Genomic DNA, 9815 nt, shown 5'->3' with positions numbered 1-9815 from the left:
ACCAAGTCATGTATACCAAATGGAGAGAGTAAAACCATTTTGAAATATTTTCTTCAAATACAATATCCGTATTGTGGATAAGAAGTATTCAGATTGAGCTCAGCATCTGTTCATACCAAATTGAGAGAATAAAATCACTTTGAAATATTTCTTCATCTTGAACTCAGCATCTGTTTAACCAATGCTCAAAGCTTCAAAAAGTTACCCATAGAAGTCAAACAACAAGGGCATCCTTTGTCAGCCTCCGCACCATCAGAACTTTTCCCCGTATGACCATACGGGACATAACCAAAGATGCATATGCTTACAAAATCAAATGCATTTTCATCATAAATAACGATTTTCTTTCCTAATAGGTGCGCTACAACAGGGGACTAAATACTACCTGCTCAACAAGTCTGGTCATATTACATTGCATTTGTATGTGATCCAATTGAATTCTTAAATGGCAATGACTACACAAAAACTTATTACAAAGAGCACTACATCAAAATATAGCATTGCTCAACAATATGCTACAGCCTGAAGGGGCAGCAGAGTGGAACATCATCTGTGGAATTGTACACCTAATTGCTGTTGACAACACTAGCGGATAGCTGATGCAAGGAACTCAGTACAATGTTTTGACCTCTCCTTCGCTAGCTCACACCCCCTTCTATGTACACACTGGCAATATAATTGTTTACAGGAATATACATGCACGAGCCTTCTTTGTTCTTGTCAATGAGAGAAGGAGCTTGCTTCAGTGCTATAAAATGAGTACTCACTCAAACTGAAGTTGGGTCTCTCATCGTCCCACTTCAGAATCTCCCTTGCATACTTAAGAGCGTCGTTAACACTGCTAAGCTCCAGACCTTTTACCGGAGCAACATACAACTTCCTATCAGTGAGGGATGAATAGAACCTCTTGAACTTAACTGCAACATAATGGAAAGCTAGTTGTCCAAGGGAGGGGCTACTGTTGATACTGTTGCTGTTGCTACTGGAACGGTGACGGCTCACCACTGGATGAAAGTCATCAAACCAGTCACACGCACTCAGAGGAACTCGTTCTACCTTTTCCTCAAACAGATCAAATTTGTTAAGAATAAGAAGGAAGTCCATCTGCTCAAAAGTTGGATGAGTAACCATGTTCTCAAAAAACTTCTTGCTCAACAACATCTTGTTCACCTGAGCGCCATCTCCATCAATAACATATTGGTCATAGTCACTCAAAGCGACACAAAAAATGACAATTCGAACATCATCAAACATATCCAACCACTTGCAATTTTCTCCAAAACCTCTTGCTTGTACTCTGATTAATTGGTACCTGAGAACCATGAAAGATAAAACTAAAGTCAGGAACCTACATCACATCTACCAAAATCTGACAGCAGAGAGAAACAGGGAGGGGCAACTAATAATCTGGGAATTAAGGGTCCTACAATGTCCAAAACAATAATGAAGAACATATAAAAAAGGCAATCCCAGTACTTCAAATCTGAGGCCTAATCTGAAGGTCTTTTAGGCTTAACCATAGAGCAGGAAAAGTTTATGCTTGAGCCTATAGTTCCAGGATGATCAGATCAAAATACCTAGCCAACTGCAGACAGAAAAAAGAAAAAAAGGGAAACTAGCAATCGCATGCAACAGGGATTAATAAATAGTGCAATTGTATTAAAAGGGTGTCCTTACTGCACAACGCTCCCACTTTGTAAAACTATCTTATTTGTTACAGCCTTGCCTTCCCTTTTTTTTTTTTTTTTTGCAAAGAGGCTGTTCTTTTCTGTGAATAATTTATTTTACTATTTGGAACTCCTATAGTAATTAAATTGTAAAATTTGAAATTAAAGTTGTAGCAATAGGCCAAGATAGTTTTAACATTTATGATCGTATTTTATACAATTTTAAGTAAAAACTAGTTTTTTTTTTTCTTGCCTACAAGCTAAAAGATAGTGCATATCTTATGTAGTATTGACCAATTTATAAGCTCAAATACTTATTTACAGTTAATAGGACACAACAAAAACGTAGGCTGTACCCCACATGCTGATGAGCCAAACAGTTTAACGTTGCAACATCACAGGATCAATCATCAGATGATACCATATATCATGGTTACTTCCTCACGCCAAATTGGGGTTCAAATTAATGTGGCATAGCAGTAAACACAGTATATTCAAGAACAACTCTCATCAAGCACAATTTCACAAGGTAATGACTGCAAAACAGAAGGCCTTGAGCGCTGGGGATGGACCCCAATGACAGAAAAAGCAGAAGGATGAGAAAGAAAGGGTACTTCAATTGCACCATTCTCTAACAAAAGCAGTTTGAAATTCTTATAACCAAACAGAAAATTTAGTAGCAAACTATGGGGGCCTGCAGCTTCGTCAATGTTTAAACCAGCATAGCCCAGAAGCCAGCGCAAGTATATTCATACTAAAGTTTGATTGATGCTGAAAAGCACTCCTAAGTACTTTCTCTAGACCATAAATCATTAATCATCTCTAGGTATCGAAAGATGAATGAAAAAATCTCAACCAATCAAAGACATTTGGCCATGCAACGTAAATTGAGGAAATCTTTCTTTTCCCTTCCTTGCATTTGTTCTTTATTTATTTATTTTGGGGCAAGGTGTTGGAGGACACTAACACAAGCATTTCTTGCTTTCTTCTTCTGGTTATTATTTATTTATTTAGTTATTTTTTGGGTGAGGAGGATAAACAGATTAGCACTTCTTCCTTGAAACTATTTGTGTGGAAACCAACAGTTCCCTGGTCATTTATTACAGCACCACTGCCTGTCTCCACATGTTTCCTCTTGTTTGGACATACCCCATTCTACTCTACTAGGTTGCAAACATCATCAGTTTTATGTATCTCATGTAAGCCCAGAAAGAAAATAATGTTTTCGTTCAAGCAAGAGCTCACCCAAGCTTGTCAGGCAAAAGAAATTATTAAAGAACACTACTCCAGAAACTCAGATAATTGAAGATGATTGATGCTTGCTATGATCTTTGCCATAATGGCACTGAAAGTATAATGCCTGGAGCCATGCCAACACGATACATAATACATATAGAATGTAACTGAAAGGCCTGCTTTAAAACAGCTAAACATGGCCAAGCAACCAAAAAAAAAAAAAAAATGCAGAGTCCTGTCTCATAATCTCTTATTAAAAGGGGAATTCAACAAGATCATCTTACCACTTCAACAGCAATTTTCGACAATAACATCATTTTACCAAATTAAAAAGATCAAGGATGGTATGACAATTCATTAGGTCAGTCTACATATGTCAATCTCAGGTGATTAGACAAGACACTTGGAGATGTACCTCCACATGACATATATGCCAAAGTCCTTGAAATGCAATTAAATAGCACCCAAAAGTGCAAGCCAATATACTTGAGACAATGAAATTAAATAAACAATAGGATCGAGTAGCTACCTGAGCAGAGAGTCATGTTGGTCAGCAGTATCAATGTCAGTGTCAATGCCCGCAGCTGGCTGGGGAAATGAAAAGTCCAAACAAGCGAGCCCATTGGATGAAGTAACACCCTCAGCATATAGGATGTCTACATCTGACGGTACATAATCTGGTCTCAACATATCAACTGCCTGAAAACCAAAGGGCACAACTGAACATTAACACTTGACTTCAAGAAATTCACTCATTGTACCCACAAGTTCCCAAGGAAAACAAAGATTGAAAAAGGTAGAAAACATAAATACCATCAATCAATATATTTGGCAAATATACAAACATTGATAAATTGGCAAGCAACTCATAGCACATTAAATTTGTCCCCTCAAAAATTGTTCAAGCAACCTGATCAACTAATCAAACTAGCAGAAAAATTTAAGGTGTGATCTTACCCGCTCTAAGAAATAACTGGCAACACTAGGAAGATGTTCTAGTTCACTTCTTCGTTTGTATGTTGCATGAATGGCAGCATCATTCCACAGCTCCTCAACTAATGGTGCATACTCCCTGGTGGAAGCTGGGAAAATGGCTTCCAAATTGCCCGATACCATAATTTTGAGAAGCCAATCAGAGAATGCTTTCAACCTTGGACAAATGGAATACATGGCTCTGCCATCATTGATATCAATATTTCCTCCTGTCAACCAGAAACAATTTTCTGATTTACAAATATGATGGGTAGACATAATATTTTACTCGATAAGAGATATGACATTATAGTTCACTTCAAATATGCACCCACTTGTGACTTTAAACTGATCTGAGCATATCTTAGTCTAATTGGGGGAACTCAAACTTGAACGTAAAAAGCTTACAGTTCAAGAAAGTTAAACAAGCAACAATTCTTACTTGTTACTGGACTAACCAATTCCTTAAAATTAAAAAAAAGTCCCATCATAGGCGAACTTTGACCACAAAAAGAAGATTTCTAGTTCTCGCATTTACTTAAATTGAAACCAATTTAACTTGTTGAATTCACATTTCAGTGAATCTTTAGTTTCTAGCCAGAAGCTAATAATGGAGAAAATATACTATTTTTATGAATTTTACATTGAATGGGACATTGTTTTATATTAACAAGCAACAAGGAAAGCCATACTAATTCTCTCAATATTGATTGATTGAAATTGCTTTGTTGTGTCAGAAGGATAGCCATACTAATTCAATAGATCTAAAGACACACAATATTGACGATCTCTCAATATTCAGTGGCCCCCTTCCCTTGAAGCAGGAATAATATCACAACTCATTTCTCAAGTTCCTCCACAAATGCCAGTAATAAAAGGAAATAATATATCTATGCATGTCGTCGGTACATGAAATCACAAAAAACAAATTGAATAAAATTAGATTCATACCTGAGGGACCAGCTTCATCAGCAGACTGATTTCTGATCATCTTATTCAAGCTTTCATCTTCAAAGCGCTCACGGCCCTCAAGAAGTACACCAAGGTAGTGATACACATTACTCTGGATCACTAATTTGATATTTTCACGTTCATCTTCTGAGAAGGGGACATCTTTATAAAGGATCTTAGCCTAACAATGAATTTTAATTAATATACATGCCTTTTTTTCAGTTTTAATAAAAATTAGGACACAGGCCATAAATTAAAGATAATGTCAACTCAACATAAAATATGTTATTGCCAGCATGGCCTCATTGAATGTAAAGACAAAAAATAAATAAATAAACGTGCTCTTTTACAAAGTACAGTCACAACCTATCCCACATATGCAATCTTCTGGAGAGGTTTTGGATTATATTATGTGGCTGTAAAAACTTAAAAGTTTACTTTGGCTAGCATTCTTATGTGAGAATTATGGTGTTAGATTACAAGTCTTAAATGGCATTGCTCAAAGCAAGCTGATAATCACCTTCTACAAGGCCTCCCTCCCTCCCTCTCTTTTTGTAGCAATAATAATAGCTAATGAAAATTCAACCTTTTTCTCTTTTCCTTTCGTAAGGCTTTTTTTTTTTTGGTGACAAGTAGCCCTTCTCTTTTCTTCCTTCTAAAAAGGTAAAACAAGCCAGTATTCCCATCAAAAATAGGCTTGGATCTCCATCGCATCTCACAACAGCATTAAAAGATGAATAAACTGCCTCCGGAGAAGAAAGAGTTTGTCTTGTAGCTGATGCAGGAGAATAAATGTTCTTGATATCACATTCAGCTCTTTTACATTTTCTGAGGAAAATATCAATAGCAATTCTAAAGTTTCTTTCTTTTTAATAAGTAAATATCAAAGAAAAAGGGCCAGGAGCAGGCAAACCTTTTACAAAGAAAAAATGGGAAAATGTACAAGCCTATCCATCTACAGGGGAACATTCATCTCTGAATAATGGATAACATACAGAAAGGAAAATCCTTTTTTCAGTAATAAAAAAGAAAAGGAAAATGAAAAGCATTCTCTTAAAAGAAAATGCAATGAACTCTCAGCATATTCATAAACTCTTTTTGTTGCTTTTTTGCCATATGCTCTGCACATCATACAAAAAGAAGTGATATTCTAAATCAACCACCAACTCCCCCATGGCAACTCCTCACATGAGGGGAAAAGATCCACAATAGAATTTCACATTACCCATGTAACTCTAATAAATCCAATAATAAGCACCAAAGTAGTCAAGCCACTAGAAAATGTAGGAGTATTGATTTACAGACTCGTCTCCTTTCTGGAACATATTACACCAGTTAACTATGAGGTAACTTCTTTTCCTTAATTTATCAATAGATCCATTTGATGTGGTCTACATATATATATAAAACTCCAGGTGGAAAATAGCCTTCCAGGGAAAGCCTGAGTGTCCTCCAACATTAAGTATATTCAAATGAACGATAAAAGTTCCTGCCCCCTGATGGAAAATATTATTCTTCCTATAATTTTTATTTTTAATTAAACAAACACCATCTAGGGCTAGATCATCAGAATCCTTCACAAGGCCAAACTACAAGTAAGCAAGCAGATTGCCATCAGAGGTCAAATATATCAGTCCAAACCTTGTACAACAATAAAGTTCAAACCAGATTTACAAGGGATGTGTCAAGCCACTTATGCCAAGCCCAAATTTATCTAGGGACGTGTCTAGCCAAAAGATTCTGCATCTTTGACATTATACTTAGCTAAAATGCTAAACCAGTTTACATAAAACATAAGAAAGCATTAGAATTTCAATTAGAGAACAACCGACATTCAATTCTAATGCACCAAAGGAATCTCTACAAGAATCTGCATCAAATCACAAAGCAGATGCAGCAAATTTAATGGTGTAAATTTTCCATTATGTATGATGAGAGATCATTACAGTTTGGTACCTCAGAGATCATAAACAGATAGAAATTCAAGTGTGAGAAACTTAATTGACCCCATTAGGAAAATTACCTGCTTAAATATAGTACTTGTACCAGATCCATTATACCCAATTAAAAGAAGTTTCTGAAGGCTTCTTTGCTCAAGATAGTCAGGCAATGATCGGCTAACCACATTACTCACTTGTTCTCCACAAGGATTTGCAGACTTAGAAGGAACTGGAAGGGATAACACAGCACAAACCAACTTTGTCCCTGCCTGAAGAGAAATTAAAGTTTAACTGAAGAATAATGATAATTTTCTCTTGCTATTTCTGGGAGAGGGAAGCACAACAGAGGAGCACATGGGCATCTAAACACACACCTTTCCCCAGATGTAACCTCTTGTATTCTTCTGTCCCTCTTCCTGGTACGAACCATCCTCATTCACCCAGAAGTGCGGGTTGCCAGCGCATTGGACTCCGGCAAGCTACAATTTTAAACATGGTTAAGTTACATATATGCATGTGAATCTGCCAACACTGAAGATAATCTCAGCACATTTACGAGCACGAACCTGTAACATCCGTAGCTCTACTTTTGTGATCTCCCGGCCATTTATAAAAACTTGAGTGGTTCCATTGCTAGCATCCACCCTGATGGGACCCCCAACATTCAGATGCGGGCTAATAATTTCAGAAGGCTTCTGTCCTTCCTGTTAAAATTAGCAGTGCCCATTAAGTTCCAAGCAATCAAAAAAATGAAGAATAATACACCAACAAGAAAAGCTTTAAGGAAAAGGATACTCATATATAGCAAATCTGAAAACAACTAGGAAAAAGAAAAGAAAAGGAAAGGAAACAGTTTCAAGGATATTGTATTCACCTTTCCCCAAAGACCAGATACTTTATCATACCAATAGCGCCCTGGTTTCAGCTTCTTTGGCGGGTTTAGGCAAGCCTGCAACAAAGAAAGCTCCTCCTGACACAAAGGCTTACAATTCACATAAATATACTCTGGAGGCAGCTGATTAACTTCACACAACTTCTCAGCCTTCATTATTTGTCGAATCTCCAAGTCATTAAGCAGTCTCTTGAGCATTCGCGAGCATTTCCCCAAGTTCCCTCTTTTTGACTCATCAATGGGACTGCCTATGCACGTAACACACTTTCTTCCTTCTGGCATAGACCCCATAGCTCTGAGCACACAGTTACTACAATACTTTGCATCACAAACAACACATACCTCCTTTTCAGTGAACCTGTTTCCTTTAAAGCACCGATAGCATGCTCCTTTCTTTGACTTAACCAAAGGTTCTCTTTTCGATCGGACAACATCAGGTTTGGAATGATTAAATTCCTGCTCAAAACCTCCCTCATCTGACTCAATATCACAGAAAGTTACAACAGGAGTCCGTCTTATGTCATAAGTGGGTTCATTATTGCAATCGGCGATCCTCCGAGAAGAAACCTGAGAAGATGGATAATCAAAGCTCAAGACTGACTCGCCTGATGCCCAATCAGGCTGGCTCAAATCATTGAAATCTAAACTATCTTTGCAACCATTGGAAACCCGCTGTGCAGTATATTGTTCCGATAAATCCCTAGATTTATCGAAACTATCTGAAAATCCTAAAGCACCAGAGCTCCCTTCCTCGTGCGAGTGCTCCTGACTAATGGAGGAAGAGCCTAGCCCAGTTAAGCAAGGAACCACGTCAGAAAACTCTCCAGAGCACTTTGGGAAGTCGAAATTACTGTGGCTGCTGAACCCAACGGACAAAGCAGTTGTCTCCTCAAACGCAACAACAGAGCTCGGAGAGACGGTGGTTTCAGACCCTAAAGCTAATTCTTTAGAGTCATCAGGATCTCCAGTTCCCAGCTCAAAGGCTATCACAGAAGTAGGAGAAACAGTGGACTCAGAAACGGAAACCGATTTCAACTCTTTCGAGAACTGACTATCAGGCGCGACAATAGGTTGGACAACCGGCAAGGACAATTTTTCGGGGACCCGGGCAACCATAGAAGCCACAGGAATGGTTTCCATGTTGATGGGAACGGCTCGGGGAAGATCGTGGGTAATGGGAGGGCCATGGTACTCAATTGCAAACGAATACTCGACTCCATTATCAGCCAAGGTCGGCCCTTCCGGCGGCATATTTTTCCGGATCCAAAACAACGCTGCTTTGTCAACTTTCCAGTCTCACGAGTAAAGACAAAATAATAGGGCGAATAAAGCAGGGCAAATCATTTTCCAAGGAGAGCTCAATCCCTAACCCTAGAAAATGGCATCAGTACACAGGAGGAATCCGAGAGGCAGAGCAGAGGGCATGAAACAGACAAATGAAGAAGTCGAAGTGAAAATGAGAAGAACAAGAGAGAGAGAGAATTGGGGGGGGGGGGTTCACGGAATTCTTACCTTAGCAGAGTGAGAAAGGAATCGGAGGGAGAGACGGAAAGTGGAGAAATCCAAAGCATGAGCAAGCAGCACGAGTAACAGGATTAGAGTGGGGTGGGTGTCTATGTGTCGTTTGGGAAAGTGAGGTGATGGCGTGGGAAAGAAAAAGACGGCAAAAGCAAGGACCCCCACCCCCCACCAGACCCAGTGCGAGTACTAGTAGCAGTGGTGGTGGCCACTGTGCGTGCGTGCGGCGGACACCGGCTCTTGGTCTTGGAGGGGCATCTTCTCTCTTATCTCTTTCTTGTGTTTATTTCATTGCTTTATTTTTTGTTATCTTTTGTGCTAGGCTTGGCTGCTTTTTTGTTGGGAACTAGGAATAGGGTTGGTGGTCACTGGCAATCTCTTCAAACAAAAACAGGACATATATAGTTTGATTCATCAGAAAATTAAAAACGTGTTTGGTGACGATGTTGATTGGGTGGCAGTCGGTCAGACAGCAGATTGCTGCACTCACTGCAGACATTTTATAGTTTAAATGTTATATTAACTGACTACTGTGACTAGGACCAAAATAATTCACATAAAAAAAAAAAAAGAAGTTATTTTGCCATTCCCACCCACTCTTCAGTCTTCAATCGCAAGCCAGCCATTCTTCTAAATTAA

General features: G+C 38.5%; 1 protein-coding gene across 2 annotated transcripts; it reads right to left on the bottom strand.

The window, feature by feature from the left end:
• Positions 1–379: 379 nt before the first annotated feature.
• LOC127810013 (extra-large guanine nucleotide-binding protein 1) lies at positions 380–9539 on the bottom strand. Of its 2 annotated transcripts, XM_052349230.1 has the most exons (9): positions 9171–9539; positions 7641–9029; positions 7333–7470; positions 7141–7245; positions 6850–7035; positions 4827–5007; positions 3861–4105; positions 3433–3602; positions 380–1312 (listed from the first exon to the last, which is right to left on the bottom strand). In XM_052349230.1, exons 2-9 carry the CDS (start codon positions 8907–8909, stop codon positions 721–723), a joined length of 2886 nt encoding a protein of 961 aa, XP_052205190.1. In that variant the 5' UTR covers positions 8910–9029; positions 9171–9539; the 3' UTR covers positions 380–720. The 2 variants fall into 2 exon arrangements, with proteins under 2 accessions (XP_052205190.1, XP_052205189.1); XM_052349229.1 differs by lacking the exon at positions 9171–9539 and having other exon boundaries at positions 7641–9153.
• Between the last annotated feature and the right edge of the window lie 276 nt (positions 9540–9815).

Source organism: Diospyros lotus, chromosome 9 (genome assembly GCF_014633365.1).
Source record: "Diospyros lotus cultivar Yz01 chromosome 9, ASM1463336v1, whole genome shotgun sequence".
NCBI lineage: Eukaryota > Viridiplantae > Streptophyta > Magnoliopsida > Ericales > Ebenaceae > Diospyros > Diospyros lotus.
The sequence above is the reverse complement of the archived record's forward strand: the minus strand, read 5'-3'. Positions and strand labels throughout refer to the sequence as shown.

Bases quoted from the DNA above. Each gene is read 5' to 3' on its own strand.
- LOC127810013 (XM_052349230.1), bottom strand. From the start codon at position 8,909: ATGCCGCCGGAAGGGCCGACCTTGGCTGATAATGGAGTCGAGTATTCG. The intron at 7,036-7,140 runs GTGTGTGTTTAG...ATTTCTCTTCAG, and splicing joins GAGGTTACATCTGGGGAAAG to GCAGGGACAAAGTTGGTTTG. The intron at 1,313-3,432 runs GTAGCTACTCGA...CATGGTTCTCAG, and splicing joins CAACATGACTCTCTGCTCAG to GTACCAATTAATCAGAGTAC.